Raw genomic sequence first — 19,311 nt, 5'->3', positions numbered from 1 at the left:
GAGAGGCTATGTTCCACCGTTACAGAATCACCCCAGATTTGCCCCAAGTGCGGTACCTGCCAACCGCACTGATGGGTTTTCACATTGTATCATCCCAAACCCGCCACATTACTCATGCATTCCTAGGAAACACACCGTTTCGATGGTGGGCGGGCGGGCTCCAATTTGCCTGCCACGCCATCACCTCGCCACTTCATCACGCCGGGTGCCACATTTAAAGTACAGCCGCACTCAATGCTCCTAGCCCAGGACTGCAGCAAAGAAAACATGGTCCAGAAAAGCAAGTAGACTGCAGCCCTCGAGCGCCCTTTGGATGCCCTGGAGGTCCACTGTGATGTCCTCTACCCCCACTTTGACCATAGGAAGGGCAGCTACATTACCACTCCGTCTTGGTAGGCGATGGTAGTGGTGATCAGTGCCAATGTTGCACAGAAGAGAATGATGGTCCAATGCAGATAGATGAATGATCTCATCCGCACAGCCAGGGTAAGGCAATCATCTCATCACTCTAAACTCACACACTCAAGCTCATCACACATTCACTGACACCTCACTCACTGCCAGCTCAAGGGACATCACCACTCATTCTTTCATTCACAACCTTACATCTCCATCTGGCCTCATCTCCTCTGGAGACCACCTCCTCAGCCCTCACCATCTTGAGGCCACTTGCACAGATCAACATGTGGCCCCACACAGTCCCTGGGTTACCCTCTTTCCCCTGTCATCCTGCAGCCTTTTCCCTTGCCTGAGGCCACTTCTCCCTCTTCCCCAAGCAATACCCAGCCCTGCAACCATTGAAATTCCACCCACATATGGCTGATCTGGTAGGTAGAGATCTACATGTGAGCCCCCCCTAAAAGTTTGTGAAGCCTGTCGCTGATGATTGTGAGTGCTGCCTGAAGCAAGGTAGGCAAACAAACCGTGAAGTCCCAAGCGAAGTGCGGCCGTCAAGTGCACGCCTTATATATGCAGCTGTGAAACACGTCGGCGTATTTTCCTGCTGACGTGGGCAGACGATCCAGCGGCGGGGATGAGTCAGGCAGGCTGGCCTTATAATGATATGCTGACATATTACAATGAGGTTCCTGACATCTGATGGTGGGAAACGTGACCTGTCATCAGTGGGCGGAGCAGACAATCGCAAACTGGTTTCACAACGTTGGGAAACCGATTCTTGGCCTTCTGGCCGTATTGTCCACTCACACCACCAAACACGCCGGACACTGGCGGGCACTGAAAATGGCAGCCAATGCATACTGCCGCTTCACCATATTGACTGCGAACCTGCTGAAACTGTCATTTATTGTTATTGACACAAGTCTCTGTCCTCACTAACCAAAATTCAACCACTAAACCTGACAAAAGAACGAGTAGGAGGATGAGGAGTGTTTTGTTTTAACTGATTACATTAATCCCTTAATTGCATTATCAATTTTCTTAATCCGATTTCCTTAATCCCATCATGAAGGAATAGGTTCATTTTGAAAATAATAGACTTGCTGACCACCTGCAACTGTGCTGTTCACCATGGGGAGAATCACAGTCTGAGGTACAATACTTCTGTTTTATACCATTGATGACCCTATTTCTGTTTCTATAGGTACTCCACTGTTGATCACTATCGGTTGGACACTTGCCATGCTGCACTATAGTAATACCGGGTAAGAGAAAACAGGTCTATCGAAATTAAAGCAATGTGAAAGCTGTTTTCTAATTGATTCTTACTGTTTCCAATTCCAGACATCAGCTGCTGTAATGACTTGACATACCGGACATGTTTCTACTTGAAACAGATAACTTTATTACAAAGAGCTTTCCAGAATCTATATGCTGGAACCTGGCCCTCAACTGGAAAAGCCATGTCCACCCTGCCCCGGATAACCTGCGCTTAGGGCTCATTGGTCAGAGACTCCAAGAACAATCACGTGACCCCTGATAGGCAGTAAGAAAGGCTATACTTTCAATCACTATATTTACTACCGCTTTAGTTTTTTACACTTCCTATTTACAGAGAACATTTGAATAACTCACAACAAATACACATATACAGGTCAGGTGATTAAAGATTAAGTCTTTGAGGTGGTTTCCTTATTCAGTTAGACCGGCGTAGCTCTGCCACTTGAGGTTTTCCCACTGGATTGACATGATCAGGAACTGCAACATCAGGTACATTATTAGAAAGTGGCAGTTCAGAGTTAAGTAAATCTACAGAGACATTGACAATGTCTATTCTAGGTCAATCTTCACCTTAGGGATTAATGGTTCGACGTCAATCACAGGTGGAATCACTGGATGTTGGACCATCCCTTTACTCCTAAGATGATCCACATGTTTTTGAACAACTCGGTCTTCCAATTCCATCTGGAAGGACAAGGGACCAGTTTCTGAGACAATTGTACCAGAAACCCAACAAGGTCCACTTCCAAAATTCTACATGAAAACTGTATCCCTTACAGTGACTCTTCAAGCTTTATTATGAATATTATGATTCAATTTTTGATTACTCTGATTCTTCTCTACCTTCCCCTCCAAAATTGGAAACGCCAGACTTAATGTTGTATGTAGGCAGCATTTCATCAATAATTCAGACAGTGTTGAACCGTAGTTGAATGAGGTGTTGTACAATAATTGAGATGAAAGCAGGAAAGTTGAGTTTCTAGAGTAGCTTCTGATAACCTTTTCATTCCAGATTTGAAAGTTTGCACAGCTCTTTCAGCTAAACCATTTGATGAGAGATGATAAGATGATATGTTGCTGTTTTAATGTGTCTGATTCCATTTAAATTCATGAATCTCTGAAACACTGTGCTGGTAAAGACTGTACCATTATCCAAAATGATGACTTCTGGTAGGCCATGTATACTAAAACAATGAGGGGGCTTTTCAATAGTTGCGCTCGATGTCAGTGATCTGACTTCATACAGATGCATCCATTTAGAATGTGCATCTACGATCAATAAAAACATGGTACCTAAGAATGATCCTACATAATCAACATGTAGTCTAACCCAGGGTTAACCAGACCACTCCCACAGATGCAGTGAAGCTGCAACAGGCAACTTCTGTTGTTGCTGACAATGGAGACAGTGCTTGACCATGCTTTCAATGTCACCGTCAATGCCTGGCCACCAGACATAGCTTTGCGGAAGCATTTTCATCTTCGATATGCCTGGACGTGCACTGTGAAGCTTTATCAAAAGCGGTTCACTTACTTGCAAAGGGACGGCTGACTCTTGATCCCCACAACAAGATTCCATTCCACCTTGACAACTTAACTCGGTTTTTCGGGCATGGAATGGTCTCATCTCTTCAGACACTAATGAATTTTACCACCCTTACAATACAAGGTCTCAGACTTTTGGCAAAATTGGATCTTTGGTCATCCAGTTCCTGATTTGCTTCGCACAGGTGAAGAATCCAAGAAACTCAGTACAAGCACAACTTCTTGTGGAACAGGAGCATATACAAAGCTATCTGGTAATGGGAGATGACTGTGTGCATCCGCAATATGCAATATGCAAGCCAGGACGGCACATAAAGGTGTACTCATAGGCAGATAATATGAAAGCCCAATGTTGTATTCTTGCTGATGCTATTGTCAGAATGATTTTATCCTTACTGAATAAACCCATTAATGCTTTGTGATCCAAAACAATGGTGAAGGCAGATACTGTTGGAATTTCTTCACTCCAAATATCAGCAAGAAACCTTCCTTTTCTTGTTGGGAGTAATCCTTTTCAACTGTGGAAAGGGTTCTGGAGACATAGTCGATCGGCCTTTCTGATCCAACTTCCATTCTGCGTGATAGTACAGCTCCCGCACCATAAGGAAGCATCACACGTTAATATCAATATAATGTACCAGTAGACACAATGAATGTAATAGCTTCTTAACTTTCACAAAGGCTTCTTCTTGTTGCAAATTCCATGACCAGCAATGATTCTTTTTCAATAACAAGTGCTAACACTGTTGGCAAATTTGGCCAGAAGTGGCTATAATAATTGATCATGCCCAGAAGAGACTTTGGTTACACTAGACGGAGAGAGCACCTCTTTGATTGCCCAACTTGCTCTTCTACCAGATGCAAACCCATTGCATCCACCCTGTGACCAAGGTAAGTAACTTCTGGTGCTTGGAATGTACATTTCTCTTTCTTTAATCATACTCCGGTTTCCAAGAATCTTCTTAACACCTCTTCCAGGTTGACCAACTGTTCGGCTCCAGTTGACCCTGTGATCAGAGCATCATCCAGGTACACTACTACTCCGGGAATTCCTTACAAAAGACTTTCCATTGTCCTTTGGAAGACTGCACATGCAGACAATATTACCAAGGGTAGTATATTGATAAAGTCCTTTGTGTGTGTTGATGGTTACATACCCTCTAGGTGTGCTATCCAGCTCTAGTTGTTGAAAAGCATGGCTCATGTTCAGTTTTGTATAAGATTTGCCTCCAGTTAGCTTTCCATACAAGCCGTCTATCCTCGGGATAGGATATTCATCTAGTTTGGCTGCCTTGTTCACAGTCAATTTAAAGACCCACAAATGTGTATAGTTTGGTCAGGTTTCATCACTGGGACTATGGGCACTGCCCATTCTGAGAATTGGACAGGTTGAATGATGCCCTGCTTTTCTAACTGGCACAGTTCTGCATCCACCTTCTCCTTTGGGGCATAAAGCACAGGTCTGGCCTTAAAGAAATGTGGTGTCGCCTGAGAATCCACATATATTTTTGCTTGCAAGCCTTTTAATCTCCCTAATTCGTCACAAAATACATTCATATTTTCTTAGCAGCTCAGGAACTCCTCCTGTTCTCAAGTGAAGTATTTCAGTCCAATTGAACTTAATTTTTTGTAACCAGTCTCGACCCAGAAGACTAGGTCCTTCACCTTCACTATGATCACTAGAAGCTGGGCTGTCTGTTGCCTATAGGGCTCAGGTACTATGGTGACGCCCTTTACCTGTATGGGGTCACCAGTGTATGTTTTCAATTGAGCCGTTGTTTGCTCCAGATTCAGTGGCTGGGTACCTTCATTTAGGTATTTAAACCTGTGCTCACCCACCACTGTGCTTGAGGCTCCCATATCTACCTCGATTACTAGTGGCTTCCCATTCACTTGGATTGTGACAGTAATATGTTCGGTTTTTAGTGTTGTGACATTGTACAGGGAATGGATGTCAGGATTGCATCTTCAGGTTCTGTTGTATTATTCAATTCAATCATAGTGGTTTGCTGCTTTATGGGCTGTTTCGATTTCGCCCTGCATTGCTTTATTACGTGACCTTTCTTATGATAATTATGGCATTCTGCCTCCTCGAATCTGCAGGTGTCCAGTCCATGGTCACCCCCATCATCTATAACAGATTAACCTTGGAGTCGCTGCTGAAGTGTTTCTACTTGGCTTTTCCCTGTTTCTAACAGTGGACATTGCCTCTCATTTCGCTGCTGTGTCTCTGGTCTTTGAGCCACACCCGGCGGGAGGTTCCCACCCCACATGAGGAACATGCCATGTTATACATTCTGTAAAGCCTGTGAGTCCCTCACAGCACTTTCCACAGCTAATGCTATTTCCAGCATGCTCTTCAAATTAATGTTGACTTCTGCCAGTAAACTGCGTTGAATGGCAGCATTGTGAACTCTACAAACTAATCGGGGTCCCGCAGCATCTCATTGACTGTGATTCCCAAGTCACAGTGCTCAGTCCACTGCTTCAACTTCGCTATATAGGTTGCAATGGACTCTCCTGGGGTTAACCCCTCACTCTGGAGTTAAACTTAAACCTCTGCATTATCACAGATGGCTTTGGCTGAAAACGTGAATTCACCAGGTCTACTAATTCACTAAAAGATTCAGAATTGGGTGTGTTTGGGGCCAACAAGCTGCGGATGAGGTTGTATGTCTTGTTACCACAGACACTCAAAAGGATTGCTTTCTGCTTCTCCTCTGTGGTTATTTCATTTGCCATGAAGTAAAAACCAAAGCTCTCTGTATACTGGGTCCAGTCCGCTATAGTCGCGTCATAAGGATTGATTCAGTCGAAGAGTGACATGACTGGTGAGTATAAATTTCTTTTTTGCTGAAGGTTCCATATACCCACGTCAACAAGGTGAGATGCAGTGTCAGAGCTATTTTACCCTTGTCGCTAAATGTAATGACTTGGAGCAGACAGGTTTCAACAAGAAACAGATAACTTTATTACAAACAGCTTTTCAGAAGCTACATGCTTGAACCATGCTTGACCCCCAACTAGGTTTACCCGTGCTTAGGGTTCATTGGCTGGAGTCTCCAAGAGCAATCAGGTGACCCCTGATAGGCAGTAGGAAATGCTATACCTTCAATCACTACAGCTGCCCTCCAGTATCCAGTCCAGAGGAGATTCTCCCTGGGTGAGCCTGGATGATGAGTGTTATCAGATATTTGGCCATTGAAGTTTTTCAAATTGAGTGCCAGACAGCACGCCCACCCAAACACACCCACCCACACATGTACCCCTAACATACGTACACACCCCTAGACACACACCCCTACACACACACTCCAACAGACACACATTCACACACTGAAAAGCTGCCCTACACACCCACATGTTCATCCCTACACATGCACAGCTACACTCACACCTACACACCACCTACACAAACAAACAACATACATGTACACCCTACACACATACCTTCACACACACTCTGCACACACACACCTTACACACATGACCTACACATACAAACAACATACACGCACCCTACACACGCACCTTACACACCACACTCTTACACACATTATACACATACACACACAAACCCTGCACACATCCTATACACACCACACCCCTAAACACACTATACACACACACGCACACACACACACATCTCTACACACACAACCCCCATATACACCACACACTTACATGCACACCTACATGCACTTGCACCCCTACACACACAGCACCCCCCAACACACACACACACACCAACACACACACACACCCCGACACACACAGAGGCTGCATTACACACACACACACACAAACACACCTTCCAGTGGGAGTCACTAGATGGAGATCATGATGAGGAACCCTGGTTAACTGTTCTCATTCTGCACTATTATGTGTGGTCAGTTGATGCACTCTGTACATTGGTACCCTTGCTGAAATCAGCTCACTCAAGTATTCTGGGAGTTCTACAAGGTTACTTATTACAAAAGTTAAAAAAAAACCTGGCTTTTAACTGGATATTTCTTTTAGGTGCTGGGAATCCATTGCCTCTCCATACTTTTGGATTATTAAGGCTCCGATTTCTATGACAATTTTGGTGAGTGTTCCTCCTGTATAGCTGCGATGACATTCGCATTGTCAATCATGATTGTACAGCATTTGTGATGGTATTTTCTCTGTTTTTTCCTGCTTCGGGTCTCCCTGGGTCTCACGCTAGCACCGGCTGAGAGTGAGGGCAAGAAATCCTCATGCCTTTGTGCTAGTGCCAGTCTGAGGTTGGCGACTAGGAGGAACACAGGAGTGGTCTGGATCATTCCTGTTTGATTTTCCCATCTGCAGTCCTCAGTTCATCCCTGAGAGATAAGAAAGCAAGACACAAGTTTCTACAATGCCATTCACGGCCTCTGTAGGGTCCAAAGAACTATATAACCAAGGAAGTATTTATTGAAGCATAGTCACTGTTGTAATGGAGGACATATGCCATACAACTTCTGCACAGCAAGCTCCCACAAACAGCAATGTGAAAACAACCAGATGAACTGTTTTTTTGCATGTTCATTGATCTCTTCCTTTTTAGCCAATTTTCAATCAATATTGGCAACAATGGCAGAGACAACTCCCTTGCTCTTCTTTAAAATCATACCTTGAGTCCTTTTATGTCCATCTGAGAGAGTGTAATGTCTCATTGGAAAAATGCACTTCCGGCAGTGTAGCACTTCTTCAGTACTGCACTAGATTGTCAGTCTGGATTTTGTGTTCAACTCTCTGGAGTTGGACTTAAAACCGCAACATTTTGACTCAGAGAGAACTACTGCTGAGACGCAGCTAACATCAAGAGGTACAGCTGAGGACATTAGTTCAGTGTTTAGAGTTTCACACATGTATACCTGCATGTACTTTTTCTTAACGTTGCCGCAGCCATGGTTCTGTTGTTACAATCACACTGTGCACAGTTCCAGTCCCCCTTACAAAAACACTGGAGAAGGTGCAGAAAAGATCTATAAGGATGATATCAGAGCTGAGAGGTTATACTAAGCAGGAAAGATCAGGAAAGTCTTGGATAAAAACAGGAAATGCTGGACGAATTCAGTAAGCTGGCATCATCCGTGGAGACAGAAACAGAGTTAACACATCGACTCCGTATGGTTCTACTTCAGCGGACTTCATACATTGGACGGAATTTTCCATTTATGGGACTAAGTGCGGTGCCGGGTAGTTTCAGCGGTGCCCATCCCACTGGGAACTAGTCTCCACACCCCTTGTGTCAGGGAGATGTGTTTAAATCTTTATTTGAAGTGTGTGATGTGAGCATTTCTAACCCTTCTTCCTCAAGGAGCACCATTGAGTGAGGGCAGCCGATCAGTATTGATAACCTAGCAGCATTTGTGTCTCCTCAGTGGTAGCGGCAGAAGAAAAGACATGCACGGGAGGAGGAGATCCCTCAGCATGTCCACATCTCAGACACAGCTGTGTTTGTGTCATTAGATGGTAGCAAAGGCTTCAAGTCTTCACTCGAATCGCTCTTGTCCCTCAGTGGACTCTCAGTTCCCAGAGTGATCTCACTCTCAGGGCCCAACTGTCAAAGCAAAGATCATGGCCTGGCGATTCATGAGGCCAGAATGTGCAAGAGTGAATGTGGGACTCATTCTCGCTGCAAGTGGTTGAACATCCCCTGAGATGAAAGAAAATGGCATTGAGGGCTAGGAGAGATGTGGCCATATTCCATCACTTAACTTTACTCTTCCTGAAATCTGTCAGCGATTAACGTATCACGGGCACATTTCCCATGTCTTCCTTCCTCCATAGCATGATTGCGCTCATACTGACCCTCAACAGTCTCCTGAGGTTCCTGGGCATCCGGATCTTCGTCCTCCGATGAGCTCTCATCCTCCTCCAGACCAACCTCTGGTGCAGAGGAGTCACCTCTTTGCATAGCCAGATTGTGATGGGTGCAACACACTGCAATGATGCAGGAAACCCTGTCGGGAGTGTATTGGAGTGAACCACCTGGGCAGTCCAAGCATCTGAAGCACATCTTCAGAAGCCCTGTGGTCTGCTCTATAAGGGACATGTGGAGCTGTAAACAGCATTGTATCTCTCCTCAGAACGACGCTGAGGGCGATGCACTGGTGTCATCAGCCAGCATTTCAGTGGGTAGCCCTTAACCCCAAGCAGCCATCCCTGTAGACGTAATGGCCCCTTGAAAATCTCAGGCACCTGGGAGTGACTCAGGATGTAGGAGTCATGGCAACTCCCAGGGTACTGTGCACAAATGTACGTAATGTACATCCGGTTATCACACACCAGTTGTATATTGATGGAATGATAGCCCTTGCGGTTTATAAACATTAGGGGCTGTTGCCATGGAGCCTGTATGGCCACATGGGTGCAGCCTATTGTACCCTGTACTTTTGGGAAGCCTGAGATGGCGGTGAATCCGGTGAATCTCACAGCCTGGCTATCTTCCCTCGAGCAAACTTGACATAATGATGGGTCTTCCTGTAAAGAGCATCTGTGACCTCCTTTATGCATCGAAGTGTGGTGGATTGAGAGATGCTAAACAGGCTGCCTGTTGATCCCTGGAAAGAACCAGAGGCCAAGAAATTGAATGCAGTGGTCATCTTCAAAGCCACTGGCAGGGGATACCCTCCAACTCCATGTGGAGTCAGGTCTTCACAAAGAATGTGGCATATGTGATGTACCAGAGCTCAGGACAAGCACAGATGTGCACAGCATTGCCTCTCACTCATTTGTAATTGGAGAGTCTTCTGCAATAAATCCCAGGTCTGGTGATTCACCTCTGTTGTCTGGGTCTCTCCTCCTGTTCGTGCTGTGACTCCTCTTAACCATGACCCTCCTGCTGGAGCTGTGCACGGAGTCACCTCTCCCTCCTTTGCTTCCTTCATTACATTAGGAGCCTGACAAAGGCAACATTGAGCCCTGGATCCATATCTGCTTTTGCCTTTTCTCTGAAAGGAAATATTAAAGACATTAATGATTCAAGGAGCAAGAAAGTGAAGCTCAGAAGATGAAACGTTTGGAGACTGTAATGGTCCATAGGTTTTCCTGCCCTACTTGCATGATGGCTGATGCTGCCTTGTCCCTGAAAGGAGGAAGATCTCCTTGTGATGAAAGTCACTGGAAGCCAATGGCTTCATTAGCGCTACTCAGAACTCAGTGGCTTCACATCACAGTCGCTGCATTTCAAGAGTAACACATCGGAATGTAGAATTTGGGAATGCAGACAACACTAACGCACACATCGAGGTGACCAAAATAGCATCACAGATATGTAACATCTTGAGCCTTGTGTGGGATGCTAAAGTTTCAGTGAGATGAGTGACCCAACCTAGCTCTGTGCTCCAGTCTCTGATGTGGCATTTTAATGACCAATCAGTTGTTCATGGTCAATGAGTGGATGCCCTTTGGCCCGTTAGGAGTTTCAATTCTGGCGAACACATGACAGGTCTTCATTGATAGACTGTCATATATGATACAGCTGTGCCTCCTTCACTGTTGCCTGCATTCCCAAATTTTACATTCCGATGTGTTACTCTTGAGATGCAGCGACTGTGATGTGAAGCCACTGAGTTCTGAGTCGCTCTTTAACAGCGCTAATGAAACCATTGGCTTTCAGTGGCTTTCATCACAAGGAGCTCTTCCTCCTTTCTCGTTAAGCAGACTCCTGATCTCTCTTGAGGCAACAACAAGTTAGAGGACGATGCCAGAAAGGGCCCCATAGCGTTCACCTTTCCCTCTCACTGCCATTCCACAGCTTTCCCTCCCCATTTCCCACCTTGTGTTCATCATCTCCACCCTCACCTCATAGCCTACCCCCACCCCCCCAACCGTTGAAGTGCTAGTTTCTGAAAGTGGAGTTCTGCCTGACTACCACTGCACAGCGGTGTCCTGGTGGACAATGGTCTCAGCCACCAGGAGTAAAAGACCCCTGCACTCCCCAGCCCCGGCCACAGTGCTGGTCAGTGCCTGAAAGTGGAGGCCTGCACGAGTACCACAGCACAGTGATGTCCTTCGGGACAACTTAGGCAAAGAGCAGGTGCAGACCAGCCCTACAGCCCCAGCCGTGTGGCGTTCATCTCAACCAGACCGGCGCAGCACTATGGCAGGTAGGCTATGTATGTTCCACTCACCTCGAAGTTACCAGTGAACTGAGGTCCAACTTGCACACACCAGCCCTTTTCAAATGGCTTTGAGGCTGACGTAATTTCCTGCTGGCGTGACGCGAGATTGGAAGGCCTGATAAGATTCCAGCGAGCAGCTATTTTAATGAGCATTCATGAGATGTTAATGAATGCAAATGGCGATCGAGCTTCTAGTCGGCGAGATAACCGACCCGCCATTAACCTACCATCGGGAGAATTGCAACCTGTTTTTACGCCGGCGGGTTTCCAACTTTTTACCTGCCACTGGGTTCTCTGCTCCTGCCCACCATGAAACCCACACATGAACTCTGTTTCCCTCTCCACGGATGTTGCCAGACCTGATGAGCAATTCCTGTTTTTATTTCAGATTTCCAGCATCCACAGTGCTTTGCTTTTATCAGCAAAGCCTGGGGCTCTTTTCTCTGAGAAAAGGGCTGAGGAATAGCCAGATAGAGGGCGCCAGGTAGACATAGAGAGGATGTTTCCACGCATGAGGCTGATCAGAACCGAAGGCCCATAAATATGAGAGTCACTAATAAAGTCAATAGAGAATTCAGAAGAAACCTCTTCCAGCAGTGAGTGGTTAGGATATGGAAGTCGCTACCATATGGACTCGTTGAGGTGAATAGCATAGACGGATTTAAGGGGAAGCTGGAGTGGAAGGAGAATGGAATAAGTGGGCCATAACTTCCAACTAGCGTCGTCGGAAAGTGCAGGCCTGCAGGAATTAGAAGAAATATCTCCAAACTTACCTGGTCTTGAAAATTACACTGACCCTTGCGTTCGCCGGAGCTGCTTGGGGCCTGAATCGAAAGACTCCCCGCAGGCCCCAGCAAAGTGCAGCTCCAGCGGATTCAAGGAGACCACATCCCCTTTTTTACAGCACTTTCTGCCATAAAGCAGGTAAGTTTAAAGGGCCACGGTAATTGATAGGCCAAGGAGAAGGTAATTGGATGGGATTTGGGGGTAGGGAGCATCCAGGGTGCCCGGGGGAGGTCTTGCGGGGTGGGTGTTGGGGGGTGGTCAAAAATCTGTGGGGGGTCATGGTGAGAGGTTGGCGGAAGGGTGGGGGGGGAGTTGGGGACCCGGAGGTTCGAGGTCCGGGATGCAGGTGAACATCCGGGGCTGGAGGGGGGCAGGAGGTCCGGCTGGGGGCGTAGTCCAAAGTCTGGGGTGGGTGGGAGGTATGGAGGTCTGATGGAGGGGGTCCGAGGTCTGGTGGGGGTTTGTCCAAGATCTGGATTGGGCGGTGGGGTTTGGGGGAGCCGGAGGTCAGAGGGGGTCCAACATCCAGGGAGGAGTTGGAAGTCTGGAGGGGCTGGGTTGGCGGTCTGGTGGAGGTTGGGGTGTCCGAGGTCGGGGGCGAGGAGGGGTTCAAGGCCCTGGAGGAGCGTCGGAGGGTGGGGGGTGTTGGGGGAATGGGATTGTCAAAGTTGGAGGTTGAGTGGGGTAGGCTTGTCGAAGGTCGGGGACTGGGGGATCGGAGGTCAGGTGTTCGGGGATTGGAGGTTGGGGGTTGGACAGGTCGGGGGCTGGGGGATTCCCATCGTGTCGGGGGTGTGGGGCAGTCCCATGGAGTCAGTCTGGGTCTTTACAATAGGTACCCAGAAGTTAAAAGAGGTTTGAATGCTTCTAACTTTTTCTGGGTAACTACTGGTATAAGCCCCGGCGGAACCATTTGGAGTTTGCGATTTAAATCACATTTTCGGATGGTTCCCATCGCAGCGCAAGTGTTCAGAGGAAGTGTGCAATTCTGGGCAATCACCGTGCGAACCCTTACCTGGGCATTTCCGAGAAGGATTCCCCAGCGCACCTTTGGAGTACGCCCCCCAAATCTGACACTGGCGAGCTCGGAAGTTTTAGCCCAATTAATATGCTGATAGGGTTAGATGAAAAGGGGGAGAGGAGGAAGTTTATGTGGAGCATAAACACTAGTAAAGGCCACTTGGGACAAATGGCCTGTTTTTGTGCTGTACATTCTATGTGATAATGACTGGGCGAACGTTTCACTGGAGTTGAAATAGCAGAATCTCAGTGCTGTTTCCAAAGGGAGCTGTCCTTGTCCAGGAGCCTTGGTAGAATGGCCTTCAAAGCCAGAACCCAGAAAAGAGGTTAGAATCATATTGCAAACTATAAAGAGCAAATTCTTAATCTGTCCATAGGAAGTTTCTTATTTCCTTTTTAATGGAGGAGCTTAACCCATTTAAAGTAAACTTACTAACATCTTAGGAGCAGGATTGGCTAAGGAAAATCATAGCATGCCTGAACACTAATATCACGCAGCATGATTTCACCCCATGCAGTACTCAGAGTATATCAGGGGGCATCATACTATCCCCTTGCTCAGCTTAAATATGGTGAAAATTCTTTTTCAAATAAAAATTGGAGAAATTTCAAAAACTAAACAACCCCTTGGACAGAGTCTAAACATCTGTTTTTGCTGTCAGACATTACAGCAGATGTTTTACCGTAGGCCAGAAATGCTGAATTCCACCAAACTGTGATGTTTTCCTTTTCTTTTAGGTGAACTTCATCCTGTTCATCTCCATCATCCAAATCCTCATCCAGAAAGTGTACTCATCAGACAGCAGAGGAAGGGAGTATAGGCAATACCTGTAAGTACAGAGTGTCCCCCCAAAACCCACATCACAAGCGGCAAACCCCATCTGACCTGGGTCCCAGTGTGTACAGCTTTCATTGGCTTTCTGCCGGTCATTGTTCCCAGAACATGAACCCCTCCTTCCAATCTTGTAAACATTTGCAGCTCACATTTTGAGCACCATCTGACCTTAATCAAGGGCAGTGGTGGGGAGAGGTTTATATTTTCAGCACAAGTGCACCTCGATTTTGCATCCATTAAAATGAACACTTGACACCAATCTGGGAGCCAATCAGGAGCTCCTCATGTCAAAGTCCGCAGAAATACAACTGGTAGATACAGTCCCAGGGTCAACCCTCAATGGATCAGATCCGTGACTGACCTTTGATAAAGTAAGTGAAGCTGCCCCAGGACCTAGGTAGTCCCTTCTCTTAGTGACATCAACGGAGAGGAGATCTAAAGTTGTAGGTTTTTGCTGGGACTTCAAAGCTTCATTTTAAATCTGGTATTTTTTAAATAAGTGTTAGGAAACTCCTGCCTGCCTGGTGAAGTTTCCTTCCCCATTTAACCAAGGTGCAGTAGGTTAGAGAACCTCTTTATTTACTTATATCAAATAATTTCATCTACAAATCTATGAAATCTAAACTGATTTGCTATTAATTGTTGCATTTCTTTATTAAAAGGAGACTGGCCAAGTCCACCTTGCTCCTCATCCCACTATTTGGAGCAAACTACATTGTCTTTGCATTTGTCCCTGACCATCTGAACATCTACTTCCGGATGGTGTTTGATCTAGCCCTGGGGTCCTTCCAGGTGGGTAACCTGATATTCTTGAATGACAGCTGATTCTCTGGAAGACATATAAATGGAAATTAATTATAAATATAAAAACAAAAAAACTGCGGATGCTGGAAATCCAAAACAAAGTTCTGTCGAAGGGTCATGAGGACTCGAAACGTCAACTCTTTTCTTCTCCGCCGATGCTGCCAGACCTGCTGAGTTTTTCCAGGTAATTCTGTTTTTGTTTTGTAATTAATTATAAATGTTGCTTTGGTTAAAGCTGTCTTAACATGGAAAATAGGAGCAAGAGTAGACCATTCAGCCCCTTGAGCTTATTCTACAATCCATTTAGATCCCTGCTGATCTGTACCTCAACTCCATTTACCCATCTTTGCTCCACATTCCCTCGCTACTCTGAACAAATGTCTACTGATCTCAGTCTCAAAATCTCCTGTTGAATTAAATTGGCTAAAAGAACATTACTGTTGGAGCAAGTAACTTGCCTTCAGAAACTAGGCTGAAGTACTCAAAAACAAAGTCTTTCACTTTGCATTAAAATCAGACCCCACAGGATAGATCCTGTGGAAATTGAAAAGTGTCACACATTGTCACGATGCGGAGTTGGAATGGGCAATTATAGCTTTACAACCCAACAACAAAAACCAGGCAGGAGAGCTGTCGAAATCAACCTGGAAAATATATCAATCTCTCACGACCTGCTATTTTAAATAGAAACAGAAAATGCTGGAAATGCTCTGTGGGTTTGGCAGCATCTAAGGAGGCAGAAAATAAGTTAACGTTTCAAGTTGTGACTCAATCAGAACTCAGTTTATCTCTCCACAGATGGTGCCAGACCTGTTGAGTATTTCCAAACATTATCTTCTTTTATTTGGACTTCCAGCATCCGCTGTATTCAGTTGTTATAATAAACCGTGATTTTAATCTGTTCTTCTGACACGATAGCAAGAATACTTGCATGAGGACAATAGCGACATTCTTTAAATAAGCAGACTGGCCTCCAATATTAATTCAGCAGGATAGAACCAGTGGGGTGTTGGTACAAACACTACCCGATCACTAATGGTGTTTAGATATATGCGGCATATGGTATTGGAGGGACATCAAAAAGTTTTGCTTAGCTAAAGCTTCATGCAGTCTGTAAGGACCTGAAATAAAGAGAGATGCTTTCTATCAGGTGTTGTACTTTGTGCTAGTGAATGCAAGGTACACGGGGACCTGGACTGTTATTCGATAGAGTAACCATTCAGCTTCGGTGTATGCAGTGAACAGGTCCTCACACCATACCAGAAAGTCAGTCTGTGCTCAGAATTCATGTTTGGAAATTGGTTAGTTAGCCGAATGCCTAAATTTCTAATTCATGCCCCACTGGTTCACGAAATATGCAGAGTAATTTACCCATTCTCAGTCTACTAGCAATCCCATTCACAATATATTTTCATTCCAGCTGAGTTCAATGCCTGAATTTATAAGTAAATAATGGAGAGTGTGTGATCGTATTTTCTCTGTTCCTAGGGTTTGATTGTTGCAATACTCTACTGTTTCTTGAATGGAGAGGTAAGACCAACCACACTCCATAGCCCATTGATGTCAGTATTACATTGATTATACAGATGGAGTCAGATCAAAGCTTTCTACAGGAACGATGCAAGCTCTGTTGATTTGACGGGCAGGTGCCTGACTTCTGGTATATGACCAACCCACTCAAATCTACTCAGCCAGACTGACTATGTGCAACATATCATGTGACCTGTTGATTGTACCACATTTATAACCGTTTCATGTACATTTCGAATAGTTGCTAGAGGAGCTAGTGTCCTATGTCCATATGGAAAGGTCTACATGATGCACTCCCATATCTTTATTGCAAAGCTGATTTGGGTTTGAATTTTTCTATCACTGGTGGCAGTACCTTCAGATGCCTCGACCCCAAGCTCTGGGATTCCCTCCCAACATCTCTCCACCTCTCCACCTCCCAATACCTCTCCACCTCTATACCTTGCTTTCCTCCTTTAAGATATTTATGCAGCTTCTGGGGCTCAATGTCATAATTGCTTGATCACACTCTGTTGAAGCCCCTTGAAACATTTTATTACACCAAAGACATTATACAAATATAAGATATTGTGGTTGTTTTGTTTGGTGGTCTCCAGAGCTGGACTCATGTAAGTGTGAAGTCCAGCTGTTCTTCTACCGCAAGAGTTTCCAAGCTAGTGGTCTTCATGGATGCCTTAGGAACATAGTGCAACATCTTGTGAGAGCCAATTTTCCTGCCAACCCACCCTAGCTAGCCTGGCAGGACTTTGCACCGTAATTAGGAACGAGACAGTATAACCCTACAGTTGCAGTGCAGGCCCACTGGTTCGGGGCTGCCTGCGGGGCCACAGTGAAGGCCTTTAGACCAAAAGAATTGAAACTATTCATCTTTTCAGGCTTCCCTGACCTTGCTGCTGGCCCCTCTCAATCCCTGTCTGTTGGGGATTCTTGTGCATGATCCACCATCCACTTCATGTGAGGCCCTGCCTCTGGCAACCCTGCCAGAACACCCAGAGGAAAATGAGGTGCCAACCTCATCTCCATAGAAACCCTGGGCCAAAATACAGAGGCTAGAAACCCAGGCCTCTACTTCCCATTTCTTGACCTGGAGCTACGGCCAGGGGACAGGGTTGGGAGCGTGGCAGGCGCCGGGTTCAATGGGGACCAAGAGTGGGGTTAAAAATCCCCTAAAGGCTACCAGGCATTGGTGAGGAGTCTCCGGGAGCTGGTCAAGAGAGACTTGAAACATTTTGAATTGGAAGGAGCTATGTCCTCAGCAGCTGCTGGGCACGCCAGGCAGAAAGTCAATGCCAGTGGGTGCTTTGCCTCCCCGCTTCTCTGATGATCATCTGCACACTCTCCTGCAGACAGTGAGCGCCCGTCAAGAGATCTTCATGCCACAGGGTGCCAAGAGCAGGCCACTCTACCAGGTGAGCGGGCATGATCCAGCACCGGCAAAGGTTCATTGACCTTCTGCACTCCACAAGGATGAGTACCGACTTGGCATGGAGCTATGTATAAATGTCTTGGAGGGTGGCCCATCTTCGTGGCATTCAGGCTGAGATGCAGAGCGCCAAATGGCACATATCCCTGTTCCATCCAAAGCAGGCAATGTGGCCACTTGGCTTGGTTGTGGATAAAGGTGAGGTGTGCAAATCTGACAGGCACCTCAATCTGGGCCTCCTGAGGCAGAGGTGGGGGGCACAAGGCAGGTAGAGGGTGGACTATTGAAAGCACTTTTGTTCATACAGGAGAAGAGAAGCCATAATGTGCAGGAGCGTGCACGAATAGGTGGTGGGGTGACCAACCTCCTGATCCTTTCAAAGTTTGAGATGGGCATCTTTAACATGGAATGCAAGTGTGGAGCAAGGTCCACAGGTCGCAGAGAAGTGGGAGTCTCGGAGGAAGGTAAGAGTTCAGTGGACAGGTGAGAGACTGGGGGAGTGTGTAAGAGACGAAGGGTCCTGGCATCTCCAATGAGAAGTTCAAGCCAAGAGTCTCCATTGCTCGTCCAATCACAATGGTGTTCATTGTGACAAGCAACCATTGTGCACGCACGGTCACTTTGGTATAATATTATCAACTGACATATTCTCTCCCTCTCTTATGACATAAGGGGAGGCCCTGAGGACCTTCCCTTGACACCTGAGGAGAAGCTGCAGACAGAAGCAATCGCATCACATCCTCTTTTCAAACCAAGCACCAGCGCAGACACAGGCACTACAGTTGGCAATGACACATCGGATCAGAGCGCACAGTGGTGAGGGCACATCACACTCGCATGGGGAGCTGGCCGAGGCAGAGAATACCCAGAATGCTGGCAGTCAGAACACTGTTGGAGACCAGGACCATGCTGAGTCCGAGGCAGATGACGAGCCTCTGGAGTCGTCCATCAGGTAGCCGATGCTAATGTCCAGTGGGATGCATGGGAAGATCTGCCAGGGATCCCTTAAAGTCTGAATGCCATGGTCTCTGATTTGGAGGAGTCTCTATGGAGCTTGAGCACTGCATCGAACCGGAGCTCCGAGTGCACAGCCTCCTCCATAGAGAGAGTGGCAACTGTCATGGGGAGGTAGTTCCAGGAACAGAATTAGGGGTTCCTGCGTTTGTGCTCAGACTTGCAAGCCCTCACACTGGCAGCGAACTCAGGAGGTCACTGCCAGTGTGAGAGATGAATGAGATGCCTAGTCTCTCTGCTAGATGCCCGTCTTATCAGTGGTCAAAAGGGAGGTTCAAAACAACCTCCCGCAGGTGGATGAGCTGCATCTCGCATCTGTGGGCTCCTCTTGGGACACTCCAGAGGATGGCAGCAGCTCCTCTGCCAGTGTCCATCACATCTGATGAGGCTGCGATGACTGAGGAGTGTCCAGCCATGGTGCTGGACACTCCCTCCCAGGCAGCACCTGCACACGTTCTGCCGGCCAGAGGACGGCCACCAAGGTCATCAAGGGTGACACAACAGCAGAGTCAGCATGCTGCCTCTAATGGCACTGTCTACGG

General features: G+C 46.5%; 1 protein-coding gene across 1 annotated transcript in view; it reads left to right on the top strand.

Annotated features, from left to right (window-relative positions):
• The window catches only part of LOC121268973 (vasoactive intestinal polypeptide receptor-like), a 53,729-nt gene that overhangs the window by 29,408 nt on the left and 5,010 nt on the right, over positions 1-19,311 (top strand). The window contains exons 6-10 of the mRNA XM_041173276.1: positions 1,604-1,664; positions 7,246-7,312; positions 13,902-13,993; positions 14,661-14,790; positions 16,291-16,332. Of these exons, the coding sequence (XP_041029210.1) occupies positions 1,604-1,664; positions 7,246-7,312; positions 13,902-13,993; positions 14,661-14,790; positions 16,291-16,332 (392 nt within the window). The remainder of the gene's footprint in view (positions 1-1,603; positions 1,665-7,245; positions 7,313-13,901; positions 13,994-14,660; positions 14,791-16,290; positions 16,333-19,311) is intronic.

This window comes from Carcharodon carcharias, chromosome 23 (genome assembly GCF_017639515.1).
Source record: "Carcharodon carcharias isolate sCarCar2 chromosome 23, sCarCar2.pri, whole genome shotgun sequence".
Lineage (NCBI taxonomy): Eukaryota > Metazoa > Chordata > Chondrichthyes > Lamniformes > Lamnidae > Carcharodon > Carcharodon carcharias.
Note: the sequence above shows the minus strand (reverse complement) of the source record. Positions and strands in the feature narration are given on the sequence as shown.